General features: G+C 39.3%; 2 protein-coding genes across 2 annotated transcripts in view; one reads left to right on the top strand and one right to left on the bottom strand.

Annotated features, from left to right (window-relative positions):
* Nucleotides 1-14460, bottom strand: part of LOC133463938 (zinc finger CCCH domain-containing protein 6) — a 15941-nt gene extending 1481 nt beyond the window's left edge. The window contains exons 1-12 of the mRNA XM_061745758.1: nucleotides 14014-14460; nucleotides 10662-10887; nucleotides 9641-9763; nucleotides 9318-9552; nucleotides 8061-8203; nucleotides 7750-7878; nucleotides 6864-6980; nucleotides 6664-6771; nucleotides 6344-6567; nucleotides 4637-5037; nucleotides 3585-3770; nucleotides 1-951 (exon numbers count right to left, since the gene is read on the bottom strand). The exon at nucleotides 1-951 is cut by the window's left edge and continues 1481 nt beyond it. Of these exons, the coding sequence (XP_061601742.1) occupies nucleotides 1-951; nucleotides 3585-3770; nucleotides 4637-5037; nucleotides 6344-6567; nucleotides 6664-6771; nucleotides 6864-6980; nucleotides 7750-7878; nucleotides 8061-8203; nucleotides 9318-9552; nucleotides 9641-9763; nucleotides 10662-10887; nucleotides 14014-14099 (2929 nt within the window). The 5' untranslated portion in view covers nucleotides 14100-14460. The remainder of the gene's footprint in view (nucleotides 952-3584; nucleotides 3771-4636; nucleotides 5038-6343; nucleotides 6568-6663; nucleotides 6772-6863; nucleotides 6981-7749; nucleotides 7879-8060; nucleotides 8204-9317; nucleotides 9553-9640; nucleotides 9764-10661; nucleotides 10888-14013) is intronic.
* Nucleotides 14461-16755: 2295 nt separating this feature from the next.
* Nucleotides 16756-27500, top strand: part of LOC133463940 (fibulin-7) — a 15367-nt gene continuing 4622 nt past the window's right edge. Inside the window, exons 1-7 of the mRNA XM_061745761.1 lie at nucleotides 16756-17084; nucleotides 18366-18528; nucleotides 22332-22508; nucleotides 25383-25508; nucleotides 25602-25739; nucleotides 26218-26355; nucleotides 26758-26896. Of these exons, the coding sequence (XP_061601745.1) occupies nucleotides 17007-17084; nucleotides 18366-18528; nucleotides 22332-22508; nucleotides 25383-25508; nucleotides 25602-25739; nucleotides 26218-26355; nucleotides 26758-26896 (959 nt within the window). The 5' untranslated portion in view covers nucleotides 16756-17006. The remainder of the gene's footprint in view (nucleotides 17085-18365; nucleotides 18529-22331; nucleotides 22509-25382; nucleotides 25509-25601; nucleotides 25740-26217; nucleotides 26356-26757; nucleotides 26897-27500) is intronic.

Below are 27500 nucleotides of genomic sequence, written 5' to 3' on the forward strand. Positions count from 1 at the left end.
TCGGGGCGTACGGCGGCAGCTTCTCGGGCTCTGGCTTGGCTTGGGCCGCCTGGGGAGAGCTGCCGGCACAAGTCTTCTGTAGCCGGGGGTCCACCAATCCTCCGGCGGAGGACGAGTCTTTCTGGCCCAGCAGTCTGGAGTCCAGACTCCCCGTACGCTTCAGTCTGGGGTCTAAGGATTTCTGCTGGCGTGGGTCTACAGGTCTCTCTGCGGAGGATCGGGCCTCTGACGATCCGCTGGGGAATCGAGTGGGACGCTCCTTCAAGCGTGAAGCACCGAGTCTGGGGTCGGCTAGTGGAGCGCTGCACACCAGGGTCTGATCTGGCAGGCTGGCTCGGTTCATCTGGGCGTCGGCGATTAGAGGCGGAAGGGGAAGGTTGATGGAGTGCTCCTGTTTGGGAACCAGCGAAGGAATGAGATCCTCAGGACCCCACACCACCGTTTGAGCAAAGGCAGGCCGCTGAAGCAAGATGTCCACCCGGATGTGACTGAACTGCTTCAGCTGGCAGCGAGGGTCCCGCAGCTCCGTGCCAGGGCTGGCATCCTGGGGGATGAGCACAGCTCTGTCCTTCAGTCTCCTCTCTCCTTCGTCGTCCTCCTCTCCCGTCGCAGGCTTGTGCAGAGCGGGGTGGCCCTGCTGGCGATAGGGAGTGGATTCCGCCGGTCTCACCTTCCTGGGGTCTCTGGAGAGCCGGGGATCTGCAGCACCGTCCAACTCCTTCTTGGAGTCTAGGAGTCGTTGCCTGGGGTCCGTCTTCACGCGAGGGTCGCTGGGAGCAGCCCGCTCCTTCACAAGCCGAGGATCGCCCAGGGTCAGAGCTCCCGGGGAAGCCTGGGGAGGCTTTGACTGGCACTGCTGCAGCTCGCTCTGCTTCTTCAGAGACTTCAGGATGGAGGAGACGCACGAGCCCCCGTCCTCCTCATCACTGGAGTACCAGTTGGTGGTGTCAGCTGCAAAAAAGACATCCATGCAAGCGGTATGAGTATCAATACCAAGGGCTAGAGATGGGCGGTATGGACTAAAAAATGTATCACGATAATTTCTGGCATTTATCCCGATAACAATAAAAATGACGATAAATAAAAATACCAATTCAACTCCACCTTTCTAACTATAAATCTATCACCACATTCAGTCTTTGGAGCCCCCAAAACACTGCTCTAAAAGAATACTAAATGCTACTAAACTACACCAATTAAATTGAATTAATAAAAATCAATTAAATGAGTTATACCTGTACTGCAAAACTGGAATGACTCAGATCCGCCATGTTTGTTACACAAACACGTATCAATGGGAATTTATCTTTCTTTCTTTCTTTCTGGCTCATTTCTTTCTTTCTTTCTTTCTTTCTTTCTTTCTTTCTTTCTGGCTCATTTCTTTCTTTCTGGCTCATTTCTTTCTTTCTTTCTTTCTTTCTTTCTTTCTTTCTTTCTTTCTTTCTTTCTTTCTTTCTTTCTTTCTTTCTTTCTTTCTTTCTTTCTTTCTTTCTTTCTTTCTTTCTTTCTTTCTTTCTTTCTTTCTTTCTTTCTTTCTTTCTTTCTTTCTTTCTTCCTTCCTTCACGTACGTTGTGCGTGGATTTAACGCAGAACCATAAATCAGCTTTACACAAAAACGTCATCAACGGGAATTTATTGTTTTTACCGCGAGATGACAAATTCTTACCGTGGGGAATTTTTTTGACGGTTTATCGTGAACGGTAAAATATCGCCCATTCCTACCAAGGGCCAATCCCAATACACCCCCTACTTTCTACCACTAGCCCTAAAAATCAAGCCACAAATTTTAGGGCCCTTGTAATCTTCCCAGGGCCCAGTCCCAATCCTCCCACTAACCCTACTTTTCAGCACTACCCCTAAATTTAGCTTGCTACGTCACTGCGTGGTTTACGTTCGGGTACGTAAGCGACTGCGTAGTTACGTTTGCACATACGTCACACCATATCAGGAAGCCCAGAGCTAAAAGCAAGTTTTTTTTTGTTTTTTTTTTTATTTTCTCATTGAATTTACAAAAAAACAAGGCACATTGTACATTCCAAAAAACATTTTCATCAAAGAGCACTGAGCGACCAATGAGTAAAACAAAGAAATATTATATATTTTTTGTACTGAATTATTTCGTTCAAATATGCAATAAAGATTGGATTAATTTTCAAAAAGCGACATTTATGAATAAAATTTTTTGCCAATATAATTCAATTATTAATCCCAAAATCTATTTTTTTGTCCTCCACTTGTAAACCAACTTTAATGCTTTAAATGTAAGAATGGGAATGGTTTGATCATTATATTATCCAGTATTGGAAAGCTTCCCAAAAGGTCCTGGTTAAGCTACAAGAGAAAAAAAGATTCTCTAAGGTTTCGATGTCTGTGTTACAAAAAGTACAATTATTCAAATCTAAATTAAACCTTTTATGTAAAAAATCATTACATGGATAAACCTCATTCATTATTTTAAAATGAACTTCTTTAGCCTTCGGTGGAAGTGGAAAGGAGAGGTAACTGGTTCTCATCTTGAATAAAAAACTAGTAGTATAACGTTGAAACATATGTTTCCTCTTCAAAGGTGAAGAGAAACACACCAAAGTAAAATTAGTTCTCAAGAATTTATTATTACATTTTTTGTCTAAAAAAATACAACCATCTATAACCACAGAAGGCATTTGTGGACTAACCACAGAATAAATCATCATGCCTTTAAGTTGGAGAATCATTGCTTGTGGAACTGCCTTAATTACTGTGTTATATTGTCTATTTGTACAAACAAGGTTATATTTTGCAGCTAAAAGCAAGTTTTAATTTCCACTGTAGCGCTGTTAATATGCCACTTTATTAAGTTTTAATATTTTTTCAGGCGTAAAAATAACTGTTTAGATCCCCAACCTGGGCTCAGTTTCTCCAAATAACGTATATTAAGAAATTTGCTACGATTTTTTCGGGGGGTATCTAGAGCCGCCGGCTCGGGAGCTGATTTATGGTTCCGCGTTAAATCGCCGCGTAACCTACGCCGTAGGCTCTGCGTTGGTGTAATCCGGAACCATAAATCAGCCTTTATTCTGGCGATATCTGAAAAACGAGCAAGCGAGTGATTATATACATTCACTGAGTGAATATTATGAAACTAAAATATATATTTATCGCTAGAAATGTAATCAAAACGCATTTTTATGCAGAAACTAACTCAAAATATTGATTTTATTCACTAAAAAATAAGAAATGTCCGCCATGTTTTTTTTTTATTCAGTCTGCAAATGACGACGAAAAGCATTCTGGGAAATTTTTCTAGCCCTCGGTCAGCTAGTGTGCATCTGAAAACCCTCACTCTGTAGGGCTAGATTCATATCCACTAGCCCTTGTTTTCCCCACTCCCCCTAGATGAAAAGAGGAATTGGGACACCACTACCCTCACGGGAACACGCAAAATCTAGGGGTAGGGCTGAAAAGTAGGGGTAGTGGGTGTATTGGGACTGGGCCCAAGTCATCCCTGAAGCTTAATTCCAAATGCGTAATTATGATGTTTTTGGGTAAAACAGGTCGCTTTCACTTTTCACACTTTTCTGAGGCTAAGATTTTGCTGCATTACCTCTGTTTTCACTGTTGTTATCCTGGTCCTCGTCTCTGTGCGGCTCGTTTCCCTGTGACTCTTGTTGCTGCTGCTGGGTTAGGTGTAGCAGGATGGCTTTCTGCACTGCTGGTGGTAAAGACTGGAACTGTGTCTCTGCACCCATCTGCTGCTGGAGGTTCTGTGCAAAGGCCAGACTTGGGTCTACTGCATGAAAAAAACAACAGAAACACCATTTCAGTAACACATTAAAAGGCCACAAATTAGGAATGGGCGATATTTTACCGTTCACGATAAACCGTCAAAAAAATTCCCCACGGTAAGAATTTATCATCTCCGCGTAAAAACGATAAATTCCCGTCGATGACGTTTTTGTGTAAAACTGATTTATGGTTCTGCGTTAAATCCACGCACAACGTACGTGAAGGAAGGAAGGAAGAAAGGAAGGAAGGAAGGAAGGAAGGAAGGAAGGAAGGAAGGAAGGAAGGAAGGAAGGAAGGAAGGAAGGAAGGAAGGAAGGAAGGAAGGAAGGAAGGAAGGAAGGAAGGAAGGAAGGAAGGAAGGAAGGAAATGAGCCAGAAAGAAAGAAAGAAAGAAAGAAAGAAAGAAAGAAAGAAAGAAAGAAAGAAAGAAAGAAAGAAAGAAAGAAAGAAAGAAAGAAAGAAAGAAAGAAAGAAAGAAAGAAAGAAAGAAAGAAAGAAAGAAAGAAAGAAAGAAAGAAAGAAAGAAAGATAAATTCCCATTGAAACGTGTTTGTGTAACAAACATGGCGGATCTGAGTCATTACAGTTTTGCAGTACAGGTGTAACTCATTTAAATGGTTTTTATCAATTCAGTTTAATTGGTGTAGTTTAGTAGCATTTAGTATCTTTTAGAAGTGATTTGGGGGCTCCAAAGACTGAATGTGGTGATAGATTTATAGTTACAAAGGTGGAGTTGAATGCATATTTTTTTTATCGTCATTTTTATCGCTATCGGGATAAATGCCAGAAATTATCGTGATAAAGTTTTTAGTCCATACCGCCCATCCCTACCACAAACCTATTAAATGACCGTGTTAAGATGTCACCCACCTCCCTGCTGACCGACGGCCGGGTTTTGGAGGAAGCTGCTCAAGAAATCCACCGGGTTCTGACCCATTGGCTGAAAAGGGAGGAGACTTTGCAGCATTTGTAGGTCTGGAGGAGGGAACGGAGGCCTCTGCATATTCATCTGCGGGTTGATATTAGCTCCGTGAAAGGGTGGGGGTTGACCGGAGGGGGGCGGTGGCTGCATTGGAAATCCATGTGGCGGGTGCAGTCCTGGGGGGCTCTGGGGCATCGGAGGTCCAGCAGGGGGCCCCATGAGAGCAGCTGACTCAGGGGGAGGGATGGGGTGAACAGGAGGACCTGAAGGCACCGGGGCGGTGCCCTCTGCGTTCTCTGGACTGCCACTGAACTGATCAGCGCCATCGCCCTGGGAGTAGTTGGATCCCCTGAAAAGGAGAGCAGCAACATCTAGAGTGAGCCTTATTGATTATATATAAAGCACATCATAATCTCCTCCCAAGATGTTCTCAGAGGCCGTTCCAAATCCACAAGAGTAAATATGAACTAAGGAACACAGGTATGTTTAAGAAGGCATGGGGAAGAACCAAAAGTAAAGAAAACTGTGTTTCCGTGAAAGGTGTCAAAATGTGGAATTGCTGTGATAAGGATTTAAGAATGTGTACCTCAATTTGTTTTCAAAAAAATGTTTAAATATAAAACGATAAACAGTTATAAAGAAATCTTTTTATTATGTTGGTATAGCCCAGGGGTCGGCAACCCGCGGCTCTAGAGCCGCATGCGGCTCTTTAGCGCCGCCCTAGTGTCTCCTGGAGCTTTTTCAAAAATGTTTGACCTTTTTTTTCCTTTTTTTCTTCTTTTCTTTTTTTCCTTTTTTTCTCTTTTTTCCTTTTCTCCTTTTTTCCTTTTTTCTTCCTTTTTTCTTTTTTTCTCTTTTCTTTTTTCCTTTCCTTTTTAATCTCGACATTTCAACTTTTTTCTCGAAATTTTTACTTTTTTCTCGAAATTTTGACTTTTTTCTCGACATTTCGAATTTTTTCTTGAGATTGTACTTCAACATTAATCTCGACATTTCGACTTTTTTCTCGAAATTTTGAGTTTTTTCTCGTCATTTTGACTTTTTTTTCCTCGACATTTCGACTTTTTTCTCGATTGTACTTCAACATTAATCTCGACATTTCGACTTTTTTCTCAACATTTCGCCTTTTTTCTCAACATTTCGCTTTTCGCCATTTGCCTTCATTCTAAGACTTATACATACAAGACTTTTCATTTTTTGCGGCTCCAGACATATTTGTTTTTTGTGTTTTTGGTCCAATATGGCTCTTTCAACATTTTGGGTTGCCGACCCCTGGTATAGCCTATTATAGATTAACATAAAAATAGCACCACTATATACCCCTTTTTGCATTATTGGTATTACTATTTTTATATAATATAATGCAATGAAAGTTTCTCTTTGTTTTCTTTTTATAGATTTCTTTTCTTATTTGTGTATTATCATCCACCGGATGCCATATTGTGTGAATTATATACACTGCACAGGATAGGCTATAATAAGCCCTTGGCTTGGGCCTACTCCTTTTTCGGACATTTCTATTTACCTTTTATTTTATTTGTGAAATGTAAATGTTTCAATGTATTCTGTCCGAAATAAACCATTCATTCATTCATTCATCAGATGTGAGGACTTCAGAATGTGATTAGCCTTTGATTACAGGTTGTTTTCATTACCCCAGAGCGATCTTTTGTGCCAAGTCTACAGTCGGTTGAACCTTGATTTCAAACAGAGATGGGATCTTCTTGCCGGAGGCTCCGTCCGTGGGACTGCTCTGACCAGGAGTGGGCAGCAGCCCCACGCCGGGGGGCGGCTTGGGAAGCGGGGAGATGCCCTGTTTTCTCAGATCCTCCAGTTCCAGCTCATCCTCGCGGGCGTTCTCCTCTTCCGTGCTAATTATCTAACACAAGTCAGCGGCAACGAGAAGTCAAACAATCCGGAACCATTAACGCTGAGAATAAGTGTGAAAGATCAGCAGCGCTCTGGTTTGTTTTACCTTGTCAAGCAGCTCTTTGGTCACGTCAGTCAAGGCGTTGTGGGAAAACTTGCAGTTGTCTCCTTGGTAACATTTGGCTCCAGTATGAAAGAACTTGCAGGGGTATTCATGTGCAAGCTCAAGTTCAGGAAAAGGACTAATCAAAAGTTCAATATGTTGTAACTTAGTCAAAGCAGATACACAAACACTCGGTAAAGGATATTGTGCATGTAAATGCAGTGATCTCCTTTGCTACAGTATCCTTGAAGGTAAAATTTACAAAGCTCCTTCTTCTTATCAGGTATAACAAGCTCATGTTCAAATTTGCATTGTTCCCCCTGTGTGAAGACAAAAATTGTATATTTTCATCTCAAATGAGCGGCTGTCCATTATAAAAACAACTTCTTATTAGAGCTGGGTATCGATTCAAATGTCAAGAATCGATTCGATTCCGATTCTTAAGATTCAGAATCGATTATCACCATTTGATTCGATCCGATTCGATTCGATATTGATTTGTGTTAATGTTGCCTGGATTATATGACTGTAAAATAACTATTGAAATAATAATTTCACAATAATTATTGTGAAATAACTAAGAAATAAATAACTCAAATAGGCATTTCAATATCCATTTAAAGTGCAAAAAAAGAAAGAAATTGCAACAGCTCAAGCAGTAAACAAATTATTTTAGCTTGTCTGATTTATTCTGTCACCAGACACACAGCTTGCCATGAAGCACCCGGCATTTTTCAGGTATTTCATGACAAACCGTGTCCGATAACAGAGAAACCAAACAAGCTATAGTAAATATAGATAATATGAACTTCATTGAACTAATATAACTCAAGCTGAAATGTCCAGCATTTTCTCTAAAGAAAAGTTCAGTAGAGTTTTCAAAACTACTGGGACTACTGGGATTAAAGTTCACCAGGCAAAAATGTAATGATGAAAAAAAAAAAAAAAAAAATGTAATAAAAAGATAATAATTTAAAAAAAATCGATCTTTAGACATACAAATCGATTTTTAGGAATTAATATGAGAATCGATTTAGAATCAGAAAATCGATTTTTTTCAACACAGGCCTACTTCTTATGCTCCCGTACCTTGATGCAGCGACCCTCCAGGAAATACTTGCAGATGTATCTGCCGTTGTGTTCGACTGTGTGCTGATTGATGAACTCCTTGCTCATGATTGGCCGTTTCTTCTGAAAGCCTGAAGAGTTCTTTCCTTCCTGTGATACAAGTAAATATCAAGTTTGTACAGTGGAAATGAGCTGTCTCGACCTCTGCTGAGGAAAGACGATGAGACTCAAAAATAAGGAACAAACTGTAAAGGGCTTGATTCTGTACAGTGAAGTAGCTGCATGTCAAGGTGTGAAATATAAGTGTAAAATAAAAGATGGCATGTACTCACCATTCCCGTGTCCTCCATGTTCTGGTCTCCTCCGCGACCCCGTCCTCGCCCCCCCCAGGGTTTGCCCTTCATCTTCTTGTTCTTGTTGAGCATGCCACGCCCCCTCCCTGGTCCCATCCCTCTGCCTCGTCCTCTTGGTCCAACTGAAAGTTACAATTTAAACATGTTTACAATAGGAATGGGTGATATTTTACCGTTCACGATAAACCGTCCAAAAAATTCCCCACGGGTAGAATTTGTCATCTCGCGGTAAAAACAATAAATTCCCGTTGATGACGTTTTTGTGTAAAGCTGAAGGAAGGAAGAAAGAAAGAAAGAAAGAAAGAAAGAAAGAAAGAAAGAAAGAAAGAAAGAAAGAAAGAAAGAAAGAAAGAAAGAAAGAAAGAAAGAAAGAAAGAAAGAAAGAAAGAAAGAAAGAAAGAAAGAAATGAGCCTGAAAGAAAGAAAGAAAGATATGAGCCAGAAAGAACGAAAGAAAGAAAGAAAGAAAGAAAGAAAGAAAGAAAGAAAGAAAGAAAGAAAGAAAGATATGAGCCAGAAAGAACGAAAGAAAGAAAGAAAGAAAGAAAGAAAGAAAGAAAGAAAGAAAGAAAGAAAGAAAGAAAGAAAGAAAGAAAGAAAGAAAGATATGAGCCAGAAAGAAAGAAAGAAAGAAAGAAAGAAAGAAAGAAAGAAAAGAAAGAAAGAAAGAAAGAAGAAAGAAAGAAAGAAAGAAAGAAAGAAAGAAATGAGCCAGAAAAAACGAAAGAAAGAAAGAAAGAACGAAAGAAAGAAAGAAAGAAAGAAAGAAAGAAAGAAAGAAAGAAAGAAAGAAAGAAAGAAAGAAAGAAAGAAAGAAAGAAATGAGCCTGAAAGAAAGAAAGAAAGAAAGAAAGAAATGAGCCTGAAAGAAAGAAAGAAAGAAAGAAAGAAAGAAAGAAAGATATGAGCCAGAAAAAACGAAAGAAAGAAAGAAAGAAAGAAAGAAAGAAAGAAAGAAAGAAAGAAAGAAAGAAAGAAAGAAAGAAAGAAAGAAAGAAAGAAAGAAAGAAAGAAAGAAGAAAGAAAGAAAGAAAGAAAGAAAGAGAAAGAAAGAAAGAAGAAAGAAAGAAAGAAAGAAAGAAAGATAAATTCTCTGACTTTTTTGTGTAACAAACATGGCGGATCTGAGAGCGAGATAGATTAAGTTAAAAAGGTGGAGTTGAATTGGTAAAAAAAGCCGTCTACTGCTACAATTATCTGCTGTGGAAGGTGTTTGGATGTGAGAAGGATTCGTACACTGATGGTGCTTCATCCCCCTCATGCTTCCTCTGCCCATCTGGTCTTTAGCGTGGCGGCCCCTCCCCTGACTCGCTGAATCCTTTGGCTGCTGATACTCGGACATGTCATCTTCATAGTCGTCCTCCTCCTCGTCGTAGTCGTACTTGTCATCACTGTAGTCGCTGTATTTGTCAAAGTCGCTGCTCTTTTGTGGAGAGCACTTCTTGGAGTTTCCGTGGCTTCCCCTCATATGCTGCCAGTCAAACCAGAGGCAGAATGAATCCCAGAATAATGCCTACATGAAGATGAACGGAACGGCTGGCCGGCTGCGGCGGACTCACCTGAGACGCCTGGCCGTCGGGGTCACGGCTGCAGCCGTGGCTCTTCCTGTTTTTGGGCCTTTCCTGTCGGTCGTAGTCAGAGTCGTAACTGTCGGAGCTGGAGCTGCTGGAGGGGGAGTGATGCTGAAGACCGGACATACGGAGCAACAGGAAAACACGTCATGGACAGTTATGATGTAGTTTATAATAACCAGGGGCCGGATTCACCAATATGTTCTTAAGAACGATCTTAAGAAATGTCTTAAGATCTAAAATTAAGAAGTTCATAAGAAAGTTCTTAAGTGCAATTCCTCAATATTTTCTTAAGAACCGTCTTAAGAACTGTCATTTCTTACGAATTTCTTATTTTTCCTACTTAAGAACTTCTTAAAATATGGCTGTATCCGAAATGGCATACTACACTACATGCTACATATACTGCATCAGTATGTACTGTATACTGCATCAGTATGTACTGTATACTGCATACTAAATGAACGATTCAGTAGCCGTTCCAGCCGACCGTTCACACAGCGGTAGCAGCCAAGTATCCCAGAATTATATTATATTATATTTATATTATTATTAATTTCATTATATTCAGTCGATGCACCTGAAGCGAGACTTCACTACAACGATGCATCGCTTCACAATATTGCGGGTCTTTGTTTGTGCACGTGCAAATGTGTTGAAAAAGGTGATATTACAGGCTTACCTTTTCACAGAAGAAATTTTAAGACAGGTCAAGGTTGTCTTAAAGTTAAGAAAAAAGTCAAGAACAAATTTGAGAACTTTTATTTCAAGAATACCATTTATTGTTAAGTTTTTTCTTGAGAAGAAACTTAAAAAGAAAGTTGAGAAAATTCTTAGGAACTTTTTTGGAGAATACGACTTCTTATCTTTTTTCTTCTTAAGACTGAACTTAAGAAAAAAATGACACTTAAGAAGATTTTTTTTCTTAAGAATGTCTGTGAATCCGGCCCCAGTTTACAATTTCAGCCAGCGATACCAAGTTGTGATGAAGAGTGTCATCATGTCTTACTTTCTGTCGGTCACGTCTCCTTCTTTTGGACCTCCTCTTCTCTCTGATCTTCTTGTATCTTTTTCTGGAGTGTCTGTGCAGCTTTTCTTCCTTCTCTTTAGTCTTCTCCCTTTCTTTTTCCTTTTCCTTCTCTTTCTCTTCTTTCACCTCTGTAACTTCTTTGTTCTCCTCTTCAATTCCTATCCCCTCATCATCGATCTCCCCATCCTCCAGCTCGCCATCCTCCCTACAAAAGAAGGAAATGCCAAATTTAGTATTTAACCCTATTTTATGAGCATCTTACATACAGGACTGTCTCAGAAAATTAGAATATTGTGATAAAGTTCTTTATTTTCTGTAATGCAATTAAAAAAACAAAAATGTCATACATTCTGGATTCATTACAAATCAACTGAAATATTGCAAGCCTTTTATTTTTTTAATATTGCTGATTATGGTTTACAGTTTAAGATTAAGTTCCCAGAATATTCAAATTTTTTGAGATAGGATATTTGAGTTTTCTTAAGCTGTAAGCCATGATCAGCAATATTAAAATAATAAGAGGCTTGCAAAATTTCAGTTGATTTGTAATGAATCCAGAATGTATGAAATTTTTGCATTACAGAAAATAAAGGACTATATCACAATATTCTAATTTTCTGAGACAGTCCTGTACTTTAAGTGTTTTTGCACACGAGGAGAAAATATCCAGTGAGTAAAAACTATTCAAATTCTGTCTTTTGCACTCATATTGTATAAATAACCAGGGCTTAACTGTGCATAGTCTTGGGATGACTGGAAAGAAGGAAATAAACAGGATGAAATAGGTGTAGAAAAGGGATATGTGTATAATATATATATATATATATATATATATATATATATATATATATATATATATATATATATATATATATATATATATATATATATATATATATATATATATATATATATATATATATATATAAATAAGTGTATAACCTTTATGAAAGGCACATTCAATTCAACATCAAGTTGGGTGCAGTTCAAAAAAATCTGAGTTCCAGAAACAACATGATCAGCTTGAAGTCAGAAGCCTATGCTGTATATCAGCCAGTTCCAACATGGATTAAAATCAACATATGTAATTGATGGACAGTGATGGACTAACAACAGGGATGCAGGAAGATAAAGGTTCAACAGACTGGCTATAAACATTCCTCCCGGGCTTCTGAACTGGCTGCCCGTGTGTGAGTTGTTGCTGAATTACGTTACCAAGGTATTACTTTACATACATATGGCTTTTGGCGTTTCAGGATAAGGGCAAATTTTGTTGCAACTTCACAACTTGGTAGTGTAACACCAGCTCATAACAATTTATACCTTTAACTGAACTGAGAAAATATATATTCTTGCTGTAACGGTTGTGCGAAACACTTTCCTATCAACGTATGACACTTGCACAAATATGTATTGCAGAGCTGAAAGAATTTTCATAACAGATCAGCTGCTTTCACAAGACCCTGGAACTGACAAGCAGCTCAACCCTCGTGACTCAGATCAGTGTTCAGACACTAGGAAGCTCTTCCTCTCACATACAGATCAGGCTTCAACTTGACATCCTGCTACGCCCAGAGCTACCGCAATAACTTAACATCACCTTTTCCTTTACACCATTTTGCACATTTTTTATGTAATTTAGGGAAGAAGGGAATAAAACTACTCCTTTCCCATTCTCACACGCATCTACGTTTACATATTGAACTCACGTGATATTGAGTGACGGAAAATACTAAATCTCAGGTTTTAACATGTCAGCTGACCTCTTTATAGCAGAGGCCTGTGTTTTCCAGGGATACCAGAGTAATACTGCAGCATGCAATAAAGCCGTGAACTTCGCCACATGTTGAAGTCTGCATTAGGACTTACTCGTCATTTCTTAGCCAGTTTTGAATATTCAAAAGCAGCGGTTACTGATGCCCATGAGGCACGAATCAAAAATCACTGAAATACGGAAGAGTATTAAGGCCAGGCAGGAGAAAAATAAAAATAATATTTTAGAGGAGGAAGATTTTTTTTTGATTATGCACTTAAAGAAAAAAGTCGAAATGTCGAGAAAAAAGTTGAAATGTCGAGATTAATTTTGAAATACAATTTCGAGAAAAGTTGAAATGTCGAGATTAATTTTGAAATACAATTTCGAGAAAAAAGTCGAAATGTCGAGAGAAAAGTCGAAATGTTGAGAAAAAAGTCGAAATGTTTAGAAAAGTCGAAATGTTGAGAAAAAGTCGAGATTAATGTTGAAGTACAATTTCGAGAAAAAGGTCGAAATGTTGAAAAAAAGTCAAAATTTCGTGAATAAAGTCGAAATATTGAGAAAAAAGTCGAAATGTCGAGAAAAAAGTAGAAATGTCGAGATTAATGTTGAAGTACAATTTCGAGAAAAAAGTCAAAATGTCGAGAAAAAAGTCGAAATGTTGAGAAAAAAGTCAAAATGTTTAAAAAAGTCAAAATGTTGAGAAAAAAGTCAAAATTTTAAGAAAAAAAGTCGAGATTAATGTTGAAGTACAATTTCGTGAAAAAAGTCGAAATGTTGAGAAAAAAGTCGAGATGTTAATGTCGAAATTTCGTGAATAAAGTCGAAATGTTGATAAAAAAGTCGAAATGTCAAGAATATTGTTGAAGTATAATTTCGAGAAAAAAGTCGAAATGTCGAAAAAAAAGTCGAAATGTTGATAAAAAGGCGAAATTTCGACTTTATTCACAAAATTTCTACTTTTTTCTCAAAATTGTATTTCAACAATCTCGACATTTTGTCTTTTTTTCGATATTTCATCTTTTTTCTCAAAGTGCACAATAAATAAAAAATCTTCCACTCTCAAATTTTGTTTCTCTTGCCTGGCCCTAATACTCTTCCGTACTGAAATCCCCTGGCATGTAAGAATAAAAGCCCCCTCACAAGGGCACAGGCCTGGAGCTGGTGAAGATCACTATGAATGGACTGCAGTACCGCGCTGCACCGCTGGGTGGCGGGCAGCAGCAGCAGGATGGGCGTGCCATTTACATCATAGTCATTTGCATAGTATCCTGCAGATGGCAACAACCAAGCTATGCATCCATGAATCCCAGTGCCATAACAACAGTACGATGAGGTCTGCTTCTATCGTGCATGGAAATGATCATGAATGATGCAGTGATGTGAAATCAGGGGCAACGTCATGTATATGCACCATGGAGGCATGCAATAAAAATAAATAGATAAGGGTAAAAAAAAAAAAAAAGGAGGGGGGGGGGCTTGGAAATGTCTGCAATTCATGGTTAAAAGAGAACAGAAACACAAGCATGTAGACCCACAGAGCGTATTAAGAATCGCACAAGAAGGTTACTCGACCTTTCGTCGCCTGCAAGCTCAGAGTCTGTCATGTTTTTGTCAAGAACAGGGGCTGGGGGACTGGAAACCAGGCTCACAGAAGCCATTGGAAAGCGGATCTGCCTCCCCTTCCCCGGCACAAGAGTGCATTAACTCAGTCACTCGAGGAGACGCTGGTGTGTGAGAGCTGCTGGAAGAGTTCAGACTGGAAAAGACTCACGGTGTTACATGTCTCGACAGACAGAGACAGTAAAACAGACACTCTCCTCTCTCATATCAATGGCGTTTTAACCCTGTGAGCTCAGCTTGACACCCCGCCTTTGCTAATGTCCCGTCGGTTGACAGCTGCCATGGTGCAATTGAGGAGACGGAGGGAGAAACAGACAGAAATGTAACCATGTTCGTTGATTTCAGCATCTTCATGGGCTTTCTTTCTCAACAGGGACTTCATCCCAAAATGGCTTCTGACTTCTGCTGCACATTCCTCGACAATGTGATTCCGACTTATTTATACTCTTTAGGATCCATCTAACCTGGATGCTGCGAATGCTGCTGGACCATTGGTTAAAAACCTCACTGGTTACGAAAGGCTAGACTTTCATTGGCTCCAAGCAATGTCAGTCAATATGAGAATATTGCCGCGTTCCATTTGTCCTCGGAAGTGGGGATTTCCCAGTTCCCAGTCGGAATTTTCAACTGGAACGCCCCTCGAAGTGGGATTTCCCACTGGGAAAGTGGGAGAGTCTTCACCACCCCCGAGTTCACATTCCAAGATGGCTGCCCCGGTTGTAAACAGTAGAAGAGAGCTCTGCAAAAATTCGTAGCACTTCATTCTAGTTTTGGTCACACTAAATCAGTCGTATACAAGTATTGTTCGGCATATATATGCTGCTATAGTGTAATTTACATTTTTCATGTGGTATATGCGAACTACAAACTTGTTTACCTACTTTGTAACTGGAACGCTGATAACTCGGCTGTGACGTCATTCCCAGTTCCGAGTTCCGACTTCCGAGGTAAATGGAACGCAGCATAAGACAAGTCGAGGCGCAAATATCAGGTTTCCTTTGCCAGTATTAAATGTTTTATTGACGTGTACTGTGTTCTTGTGGCTATCTCAATGTATTTATAGAAGAAAAAGAGCTTAAACAGGTTTACTACACGGACGTGCGGCAATTGATTGATTGATTGATTGATTGAAATTCTTTATTCAGTCACTTCACCAAACAAACATTGAACACAAACATTATCAAAATAAAATAGTGACTGAAAAGGCACAGGCAGAAGCATAGTGTTTATATTAATGCCTGTCCTACATACCAACAAGCAATAGCAAAACTAATCCAGAAAAAACAGAAAAGGAGGACCAATAAGGTTTATATATATCCTTCATATCCTTTTATATTCTTTCATATATATATATATATATATATATATATATATATATATATATATATATATATATATATATATATATATATATATACACACATAATAATATACAAAATATATTAAAAAAACATATACATACCCATACACAACATATACATACATACACACACACACACACACACACACACACACATAATATATATATATATATATATATATATATATATATATATATATATATATATATATATATATATATATATATATATATATATATATATATATATATATATATATACAGTACTCGAGTTGTAAAAAAAATCAGGGGGGTGGTGGATTTTATCATATGGGGACAGATAATTTGTTCTGATTACAAATATTATAATATATTACAAATAATAGCACTGACCAAAACACCTGCAGAAATACTGCAGGAATGACATAGCAGCAGTTAAATGCAGCCTTCTGTAAGCTTTAAATATCCACTGGGCTTACATCAAATACATCAAAACACAATGGATCACTGCAAAAACTCAAAATCTTAACAAGAATATTTGTCTTACTTCTAGTTAAAATGTCTCATTTTAGTAAAAAAAAAAAAATCTCATTACACTTAAAACAAGACTCATCACTGGAAAAAACAACAATTTTCACCTGTTTCAAGTAGATTTTCCACTTAAAATTAGTAGAAAAATCTGCCAGTGGAACAAGATTTTTTTGCTTGTAATAAGAAGATAAATCTTGTCCCACTGGCAGATTTCCCTACTTATTTCAAGTGAAAATGTACTTGAAACAGGTGAAAATTGTCATATAAGTTATTTTTCTGGTGTTATTTTTCTGGTGATGACTCTAAATGTTGAAATAGCAGTAAAACCACATTCATTGATGAAATGACATAAGGGATGGAAAGGCAGGATGGCAGTTTTACAGGGGGGATGATTTGGACCGTTTTTATTTCAGGGGGGATGCCATCCCCCCTCATCCCCCCTCAACTCCAGTACTGGTTTACACACCGACAGACTCGCGCTTTACCGCATTCACCTGCTTTACCCGTCGTTGACCAGCAGGTGTCGCTGCCACACAACAAATGAAACCCTAATGGAAATCCTTTGCTTTTCACTACCAACCAAGCTTAAATTTACTGCACTGTTCTAGCGGTGCCTACTGTGTAAACGGATGGGGGGTTTGATTTTGTCATGTCTTTTTTGGCAAGTCAAATTTAAAGCATAATGGATGTGCATTCACATATAAAAGTAGTGCCATTTTACAAATATTTTATTTTGGGTGAAGTTTTTCTGTAAGCAGTCGAATTATGCAAAGGGAGGAAAAAGCTTGGAGATGCTTGGAAGTTATCTCAGTGGGAGGGATTCTTGCTGCAGGAAAGCGAGGCAGCGTGCAGAGCTCAGAGGGTCAACTTTCCAGCAGAGACTGATGCGCATCTCTGTCTCTGACACCTGATGAATATCTTCCGCTCTTTTGGCACGAGCGGACGGAGCTGCAAACTTTGTTTTATGGGAATTTAACTGAAGCGATAAAAAAAGTTAAAATTTTAAAAGTCCACTGAATATTTGAGGACATCAACAAGGAACATTTTTTTCATTATTATTACAGAACTTTCAGAAATGGCAGTTTCCTTTCAACGCAGGTGCTTGTTCTTGCTGTGTTTGACAGTTATCCCAAGCGGTCATGCCACTGTTCAGGTAGGAGCAGTTTACTTTCAGCATGTCCATGAATATGCAAACCATCACAATAGTGTTTTGTTTTTTTTAATTATCTTTATTATCAATTCTCAGAATTTAATATCGTTACAACATATTTTGTGTAGGCATATATTCATACTTCCCCAGAAAAGTAAACATTTAAGTTTTCATTCTGTTCTGTTGGTGTCCCTCACCCTCCCTCCCACCAACAAAAATAAATATAGATGTTTTTGAAATGTTTGAGCTTTCAGCTCAGCCAGGATAAGCTGCCATGTGATTTCATGTGATTGCCTGGTATTTCAATTTTTGCCGCTTTCATTAGGAAAATGAAATTCCATAAGAAAATGACTTGTTTTGGTTTGAATTTGAAAAAATAAAAGAATAAAAGCATCTGGATATGAATCCTCTTCATGTCTTGTCAGATGGTGGCATTTCCCCTTTGCCTGGGGCAGGTAAAATGAGCACAGGACAGTCTTACTACCACCGTTTTAATGTATTGAAGCTAGCTGTTATTGTACAAAGCCTCTGAAATGCCAGAAGGAGGAATTTAAGGCATGCTGCTCAGAGAAATTGTTGTAATGAGCATGTGATTAATAAACCCTCTTGGTAGGATTAGAGGCACTTTCTTTAGGAGACGCTGTAATGGCTTGGACAAGCATTCTTCTCAAAGTAACTGCCTGTGGCATCCATGCTATTTTCATTATGCCCATTAAGGATTATCCAATGAGCTTGTGCCGTCCTAAAGCCATACAAAATATACAGAGGAACTGCATTTTCGACTTAGGTTCCCCTAACATCTGCCCGACAGCTTTTGTCCAGCTGTGTCTGCCACTGGAGGTGGTATGAGTGCGAGGAGGTGAGGGAGAGAACAAAGATGAAAGGGCTGGAGTATCTCATGAGAGTGCAACAAGTCTAGTGGAAAACCCTAAAAGGCAATAGTTTTAAGTTTTAACTAAAGATGTTTTACGGTGAGTTCCTGTATCATCAAGTACAGTAAAAACATCTAACTAATATTCCTTTGAAATCAATGAAAACACCTTGTAACCATAACAACTGTGTGCCCACTAATAACATAGATTTTGTTTCAGTGACATCATTCCTCACAGCTGCACCATAATGTTTATCCGCCGCTCATGTTTTGCCTTTTACCAAAATTACACTGAGGTAAGCCTTAGGGCAGCACTCACTTTCTCATCGGAAATCCAGCGCACTCGGGGATGTTCTGCCAGCACTCTTTTGTAACTGTTGACCCTGCTAATGGTCACCATGCTTCATTTACAGACATGCATGGATAAGCACCAGGTGGTTGGGGTACTTCGTCAAATGGAGAAATTCTTGAAAGGCCAGGAGATACGGTTCACGGAGGGCCTCAGGATCATGAAGTCCAAACTGGCCTCCATTCAGAATTCTGTCTCCAAGTTACATCAAAATGACCAGTCAGCTGGTGAGTAACAGACAATAAACACACCTCAGCTTCAAAGTTCGAATAATTACCGTTATGGGTTCTTCTGCTGTAGACATTTGGACTTGTCGTAGGAGGAAAACACAGGAGATACTAACGTTAATTATTCTGAGCAATACAAGTGTCCCAGTGAGTCAGAAATGGAAAGTAGTCACCCATAATTAACAAACAACAGTTCGAAGTGTTGCATGTCTTGCGATGGGTTGGCGAACTGTCCAGGGTGTACACCTGCCTTTCACCTATTGACAGTCAAAATAGACCCCAGCAGACGACAGGATTGAATCTGGAATAAATAGTGGATGGATGGATAAATGGATCCAAGTGTAGCTGAGGAGAAGGCGTGGCTAAAACCTCCAGAGAGTAGCAATCTCTGGACTGATGCCGATATCCAGTACTCGAGTTGTAAAAAAGAATCAGGGGGATGGTGGATTTTATCATATGGGGACAGATAATTTGTGCTGATTACAAATAATATAATATATTACAAATAATAGCAGTGACCAAAACACCTGCCGAAATACTGCAGGAATGACATAGCAGCAGTTAAATGCAGCCTTCTGTAAGCTTTAAATATCCACTGGGCTTACATCAAATACATCAAAACACAACAATAAAAAACAGTTTTCTGAACTTATCAATATGCCTCTGTCCTTCACAGGATAAGTAAAATGGATCACTGCAAAAACTCAAAATCTCAACAAGAACATGTCTTATTTCTAGTTAAAATGTCTCAAAAAAAAAATCTCATTACACTTAAAACAAGACTTGCACTGGAAAAAACAATTTTCACCTGTTTCAAGTAGATTTTCACTTAAAATAAGTAGAAAAATCTGCCAGTGGAACAAGATTTTTTTGCTTGTAATGAGAAGATAAATCTTGTCCCACTGGCAGATTTTCCTACTTATTTCAAGTGAAAATTTACTTGAAACAGGTGAAAATTGTCAAATAAGTTATTTTTCTGGTGATGACTCTAAATGTTGAAATAGCAGTAAAACCACATTCATTGATGAAATGGCATAGGATGGAAAGTTTTACCCAGTTTTACAGGGGGGATGATTTTGACCGTTTTTATTTCAGGGGGGATGCCATCCCCCCTCATTCCCCCTCAACTCCAGTACTGCCGATATCATATGCAGCATCAGCAGGAAATGCAGGTGAAGCGCTGGCTGGACAACACAGAGTCTCACAGTCAGGTGTTGCATACCTGGGGTGCAGAAATGCTCCTTCACAGTAAAATGCCCTGGATTACACCATTTGTTGTTAACAAGCACTGCAGCCCTTCCTCCTTCACGCCTCATGATCCGTCTGCTGTCTCTTTCTTCCTGTATCATCTGAGAATCATATAAAGAGGCTTTCAAGTTTACAGTATGTCCCTGCAGCCGTGTCCTGGTGACCCACTTCATACTCCATCCCAGATATTCTGCCTGGATATCTCATCAACGCTCCAAGCTCATCCATTTTATTTTGCCAGGGATCTCACATTCCCCATTATGATCGAGGAAGGAAACCATTTACACTTCCTCTTCCTTTCTCTCGTTTTGCTCCTGCTTTTAATACCTGATGTTTCTTCTTCAAATCATATGTGGATTGGGACTCTTATATTCTGGTTATTACTATTATTACTTAACAAGCTGCTCCTGCACATAAACAACATTGCTGTTGGCATGGTTACTCATCATAACAGATGTCAAATAGTGCCATAATTACCAGGAAAGGTCCCCAAAGCAGTATAGCCTCCAAAGCAGAGTAAAAGACATAAAAAAGTTGGAAAAACAAATTAAATAAGTGCTTCAACAGACAGAAGCCCAGCAGAAAACCTTAAAATAAAGAAATGAAAAGAAAAACAGAATAAGACGAGATGTGTTTAGCAATTACATGATGTATCATATAGGGCTGGGGATCGATTCAAATGTCAAGAATCGATTCGATTCCGATTCTTAAGATTCAGAATCGATTATCAAGATTTGATTCGATTCGATCCGATCCGATTCGATTCGATTCCGATATTGATTTGGGTTAGTGTTATTAAAACTGTTTTTTGAGCTGTTGCATGAATTATATGACTGTAGTTATGCAAAATATTACTACTAGTATTATATTGAGATTAAACAGCAAGTATTGGCAGCTAATGATGCTGTAAGGACCAATCAGCTCCCAGAATGCTGATAGAACTGCTTTCAGAAACATCATGTGGGTCAGAATTATCAAACAGATCCAGGGAGGAAACAGAGACGGATGAAATCGGTTTTATTTTTTCCCATATTCCGTTTGTATTTGTTCCATTTTCGGCCTATTTTGGTTTTTTATTTTTGAGCATTTGGTTTTTAGCATTTTTTGCAAATGTAACCCAAAGACAGTATATAACGTAACGAAATATAGACAATTTATGCAATTATAACCTAACACTTTAATGTTTTCATACCTTTAAACATATTTAAAAGCAAAAACATGGCACCAGTTATACTCGTGTCCAACAAAACATTCCTATTTTGGGGATAAACAAAAAAATAACCAAAAGTTGTAATGTAATGATGAAAAAAAAAATACATAAATAAATAAAAGAAAAAAAAAGAAAAAAAATCGATCTCTAGACATATGAATCAATTTTTAGGAATAAATATTAGAATCGATTTAGAATTGGGAATTCGATTATTTCAACACAGGCCTAGTATCATAGTGTAAAATGGAGAAGGGATACTAAATTCAAGTTGTAACTTCATGCGGTGTTACATTTGTGTTATTATACAGTAGTTGGATGCTGTAACATCAACATAGAGGACAAAAAGTATGTAAAAGTGCAGCGCAGATGTTGAGAGTTGCTCCCACAACCAGACAGATTATTTAATGTATTATTTAATCTGTCATGTACTCAATTGTTTGATCTACCTGCTTCCCAGAAGGAACTCAATGAATTCATCTAATATCCAGTCTTTTCTGTAGAAAGTTTTGTATGTGTGGTATGACAGGTTTTGTTCAGTCCTTCAGTGAAAGACTGTCAAATGGAGACATTGGGATATTCGACGGCAACATATTTGCAGTATTTTAGAAAAACACTCACTTCTTTGATGCTGATGTTGATGCACGTTTTCCTCAATGAGAAAAAGAAGCAGATGGACCTTCTTGACTTATGGGATGACAGATTTATCGAGTAGCTTTTGGGCCCTCTCACTTACAGAGCTCAGGACTCGACAGAGGAAGTGGATTTGTGGAGTTGTATTGCTTGGCAGCAGGCTGAGACCAGTTTGTTAGTGATGGACCAGTCCAACATACAACGCTAAGAGGAATGTTGGACACAAAAGGGAGAGTAATACTTTACTTTTACGACATTAGGGCGTCCCCAGAAAAAGACACAAAGAAAAATGAAACCACCCGCTCGCAACATGACACACAAAAGGAAATGAGATTTGTTGTCACTCGAGACAGAAAGGATGTTATAAAACATGTAATTGCATTGCTTTCAGTTAGATTAAAGACACAATCCCATAAAAGTCAAACATGTAAAGCATCCAGAGTGTTAGGTAATGCAAATGTATACTTGTATTGAACTCTTCAGAGCATAACGAACAGGATAAATTTCTCCTGCCAGTGCAGTGCTGACCCATTACAGCGGCCGGACCTGTGCTGCTTGACTGTAAATGAGGCATTTGAACTGCTGTTTCCCATGAAGGCTCGGCACTGCCCAGTGACACGTGTATATCTCCAGGCAAAGAATGCCACAGGATGTTGGAAGGCTTATTCCACATGTGACCGGCCTTCCTTTCGTGCTCTGTTTCTTTCTCCCACAGCTCCCACCACCTGCCCCTCCCTGGAAGCCCCCGCTCATGGAACAAAGTTTGGCTCAAAGTATTTTGTCGGACATGAGATCCATTTCACTTGCTCCCAGGGCTACCATCTTGTCGGTTCTGCCACTCGACTTTGCCGGGACAACGGCACCTGGACTGGTGTCAGCGCGGCCTGTAAAGGTGAGCTCGGGTTTGCTGCGAAGGTCAGAGGAGTTTACAGATGTCTTAAGATGCCACAACTCCTCATTCTTTTTGAAAACACTTTTGGTCAGATGTAGGGTTGCCACCTTTCAGAAATAGAAATAAGGGACGCCCTGATTTCAGCAGCGCAGGAGCCAAAAAAAAAAGCCCCAAAACTTCTAAACTGAATAAAAATGTGTTTATTTTATATGAAAAAACTAAATGCTTTGATTTAAAGTTTAAAGTGCTTTAATAGCATTGAACTTGCATGACTGTACAGACAGACAACCGTATACAACTGAAATATCCTCCTATGCTACGTATGTCCACATCAGCCCAGATGTATAATATAGCTACAGGTGAAGAATATGGTGTAAAAGTTAACTTATTTCAATAATTCAACTAGAATATGGTGTAAAAGTTAACTTATTTCAATAATCTAACTAGAATATGGTGTAAAAGTTAACTTATTTCAATAATTCAACTAGAATATGGTGTAAAAGTTAATTTATTTCAATAATTCAACTAGAATATGGTGTAAAAGTTAACTTATTTCAATAATTCAACTAGAATATGGTGTAAAAGTTAACTTATTTCAATAATTCAACTAGAATATGGTGTAAAAGTTAACTTATTTCAATAATTCAACTAGAATATGGTGTAAAGGTTAACTTATTTCAATAATTCAACTAGAATATGGTGTAAAGGTTCATTTATTTCAATAATTCAACTAGAATATGGTGTAAAAGTTAATGAAAATACGGTACAAATCGTGTCCCGTATTAGTTCAATACGGGACGCAACATTTTTTTCTCAAATAAAGGACAATTCCGTATTTTACGGGACGGGTGGCAAGCCTAGTCAGATGTGAGAGCAGGCTTCCTTTGGATCCAGGTGAGGAATGAAGCGTAGGTGTGGCAGCAGCATGTCTTCTGTTGGAGCACCTCCATCATATGCATTTCTCCACATCTACCACTGATAATGGCTTGAGTGAGGTCATGTTTTAGAACCATAATACTTTATTATTCACTCTGGAGCAAAAGTCCTCACACTAATCTCGGGCAACCATCCCTCAGCGGCGCCTTGACAGAGACATTCGCTCAGGAGCCAAGCTGAACTCCACACAGACGCGTAGATAACAGGGAAAGAAAAGAGTTATTCTTTACAGAGTCTCAGGCTCCTCGGCTCACTGAATGAAGCCCTCGTTCAATTGGCATTAAATGTCTCCGAACATAGAAAAAAACACCTGTACTGCATTCCAGTGTGGGGTTCCTTCCCTTCCAGGCTCCGACTCCACATTAACAGCAGCGATGGGCTACTGTAAGATAAGCTGCCCCTCCTCCTCTCCTGCTGCTCATGTTTCTCTGGTGCTTTGACAGGGTTAGGGACAGCCATTATACCCAACCTACGGTCTGATAGCACACAGCTATGCTAAGCACGCTACTGATAGCCCCTACAGCCTGCAGCAGCAGGACCATTTCTAAAAAATCCCAAAGTGGCACGCTCAGTTGAACATGTGCATTCATTTATTGATATTACTATTAGAAAAACACAAACGGGCTCGACTCTCTGCAGAGTGTTATCCCTCTTCACGTTTTTTCAGCCCAACATTAGAAGGCTAAATTTAGTCATGTAGTATTGGCAAAAAAGTGGCATTGGCAGAGGCTGAAACCCCTTCAACTAAGAGGAGTTCAACATTATTTGTCAAAGTGGAGTGAGGCTTTTCAGTGGTGGTCCGGGGAGAAGCCAAATAAAGATTAAAGGGACTGGTTGTCATCAAGTACACTGTGGCCTCAGCACTAGGTTTCAGAGATCAGAGTCGACCACATAATTTGTACATCTGCACAGCATTCAGAGCCAGCTACTGAAAAAAAAAACATACCACATAATGCACTGTGTGATGGATTTGTGCTTCATGCCCAGTGAGATGTCATCAATATATACTCACTCGGCCTTGTCGTAATTCCCTTTGCTGCCAGTCAGTCACAAATGTAACACCACTTCAGAAAGAGACAGTCAAACAGCAAGGCACTGGAAAGGAAAGTATGCCATTGAAGTGCCAGGCCGTCACCCTGAAAATACAGATGGATTGTAGTAAGTGATGCTGATGCTGTCATACTTTACCTGCGGTAACGATACCCAGACTTAAAGTCATCAAATCAAAAGGACAGTTCATACTTTCCAAATATGTTTCATGATATCCTTGCCTTTATGTTCTTTCATCGTCTCTGCTGCAGATGTGATTTCGATTAACAGCAGATGCTCCTCAGAGTTTTCTGATTTCAATAATTTTCCATAAATTATCATCTAAAATCTCTTACATAGTTGTCTCTCGTCAGCAGAAGCAGAAGTTTAGAGATAAACCTACGAGATCCCTGCAGATTTATCCTACAGCGAGAGCCTCGGGTTAAGGGCTAAGATTGTATGATTCATTGTTGAAACATTTCATTTTATTTTCATTTTATTCTTTATTTCATTCAAAAAATAAAACAAACAATTCATTACAAATACAAATGCAAATGTTCATAAATTGTGAATGAAAAGGGAGCAGAAAGAAGAAGAATCTTATCTAATCTGCCCCTTTTTCCAAGAAATAAATTCACAAATAACATAAATTAAAAAAAAAAAAAAAACAACAACAGCTAAGTAAATAAAAAAATAAAATAAAATTAAAACTAAAATTAAAAAAAATAAAATAAAACAAGGTCCTTAGCAGAAATATATGGAAATATAACTATTTCTGTATTGTGCAGCTATTTCTTTTGAAATATGAATGTATTTGGTTCAGAGTGAAAAAATGCTTAGTTGAGTGAAAAACTGCACATCTTTGAATATGTTGACCACAGTGAAGGTGTCTGACTTTCTCACACACAGATATAAGCGAGTGCGCGAGTAATCCCTGTCAAAATGGAGGAACCTGCGTGGAAGGCGTCAACCAGTACAAATGCACATGCCCCCACAACTGGAGCGGCTCCCACTGTCAGCACCAAACGCAGACAGGTCAGGGCCACAGAACTAATAATTAAGTCGCCTGGTTTATTTGCATTTTGCATACAAGTCAAACCCCGGTTTGTTATGACATCCCCCACACAGCACCACCGGAGTGGAGTGTCATGAACGACCCAGCGTTTAGCCGGAGACCACGCTGTGCCCAAGTGAACCAAGCCCAGCACTGCAGCTGCGACGCGGGTTTTCACATGAGTGGCACGTCTCACAACAGTATCTGTCAGGGTGAGCTGTGATTATGTGCTGGCTTAATTGATCCCTGTGGGGGGGGAGGGTGGGGGGGGGTGATGTCTTTGCTGCTGCTCCTGGTTGGAAAGTAAGGTCAGCTGCAGAGCAACTCCCTGGAGCGGCACGGTTCCCTGCTCAGGACATCTCTGGAGGGCAGACAACAGATGTTGCAGAGACTTTACAGGAAGAATGGTTCAATCTTTTTTTTCCCCCTTCCTCCTCTGGTCATTAATATGGTTACAAAATGAGAGCAATGTGTGGAACCAGTCTGTGACAAACAAAGTAATCCTCTTGAGGTCACAAGCTGATTAGCATCCTTTGTTTGTTTTTTCTTTTGTAAAGTTTGAATTGCTTAATTAATATTTTGAAGAGTTGCTTATTCCTAACGTAAATATATCATTATTATTATTTGTGTTCTACATATCTCTTCACCCCCCGGTGCACATTAACCAGTAAGGTCTGTGTTTCTTAACAGATGTGAATGAGTGTGAGGTGTACCGTCTGGACCAAGGGGGAACGCTGTGCGTCCACGAGTGTGTGAACGTCCCAGGCTCATACCACTGCGCTTGTCCCACCGGTTACAAGTTGCTTCCAGATGGGAGGAGCTGTGAAGGTGAGTGACAAGGGGAACAGAGGACAAAGGCTCGTTTACGAGGCTCGGGCTGCGGATTTGTGAGCGTGTGCATATTTGTAGAGGGAATACCCGTGTTTTCGTAAGTAGTCACCCTCAGAAGCAGAGTTTTTGCTTTCAGCAGAGGTGTCTGTCAGCTCCAAACCTTCATATTCACCCCCTTAATCTCACCGTGCCATGCCACTGGAACATATGACCTCACCTTCTCTCAGTAGAAGCAGCTTTCAGGACACGCGGCATTCCTGGGAGACTAAACTAAAAGAACCAAATAAAGAGCAGAGCACCCCCCGCCCAGACTGTGGTAACCAGGAAGCAAGGAGTCAGTCTGGCACGTTCCTCTCCCTGCCTCTCATTCTTACATGCCTCTGCTGTTTTGTCTTCCAGATGTGGACGAGTGTTTAAGCCAGAAGCACAACTGTAGCCGAGGGACAACTTGTATCAACACGGGGGGAGGCTTTCAGTGCGTCAACCCAGAGTGTCCCCGTTCGCATGGCAACATCAGTTACGTAAAGACATCACCCTTGTAAGTTGATACACCCCAGTGCTCTTGATTTTTAGATGTGGGATTTGTTTTTGGTAAACACAAAAGGCAAAGTAGCATCACATCTTTCATATATTACTGGATTTTGTTTTGTTTTTTCAATTGAGCAATAGGACCCAGCGGTGAATCATTAATGGGCTCCTGGTGGATGTTTTGACTTATAAAGGCAATTCACGTTTCATTCAAGCTGGAACTTATTTTTGGAGTTTTGGAGTTTCCAGTGATGGAAAAATAACGCTAACTGTTGAATTCTGGCACCAAGGGCAGAAAAGGTAAAGATAAACATATGAACCTTTTTTTCTTTTTTAAAACATATTATGAGGGTTCTGTGTCTCCTCCAACATATACAGAAGGATATGGCAACGCTCATGTTGACTTGCTGGTCTGTAAACTTACAGTATGAAGCTTGTTTGACATTTGTCCTTTTTTGTCTTTGTCTTTTGCAGCTAGAAATGATATTCAAGGTTTAGGGCACAAAAAGGGACCAGGCATTTACATTGGATTGCAGCAAGGGGACTTTCCCATTACAAGCAGCCTCACCCTTTATTATGCATCTAGTAAAGTTGGGATCCAAGCAGTGAAGCTG

This window comes from Cololabis saira, chromosome 17 (genome assembly GCF_033807715.1).
Source record: "Cololabis saira isolate AMF1-May2022 chromosome 17, fColSai1.1, whole genome shotgun sequence".
Lineage (NCBI taxonomy): Eukaryota > Metazoa > Chordata > Actinopteri > Beloniformes > Belonidae > Cololabis > Cololabis saira.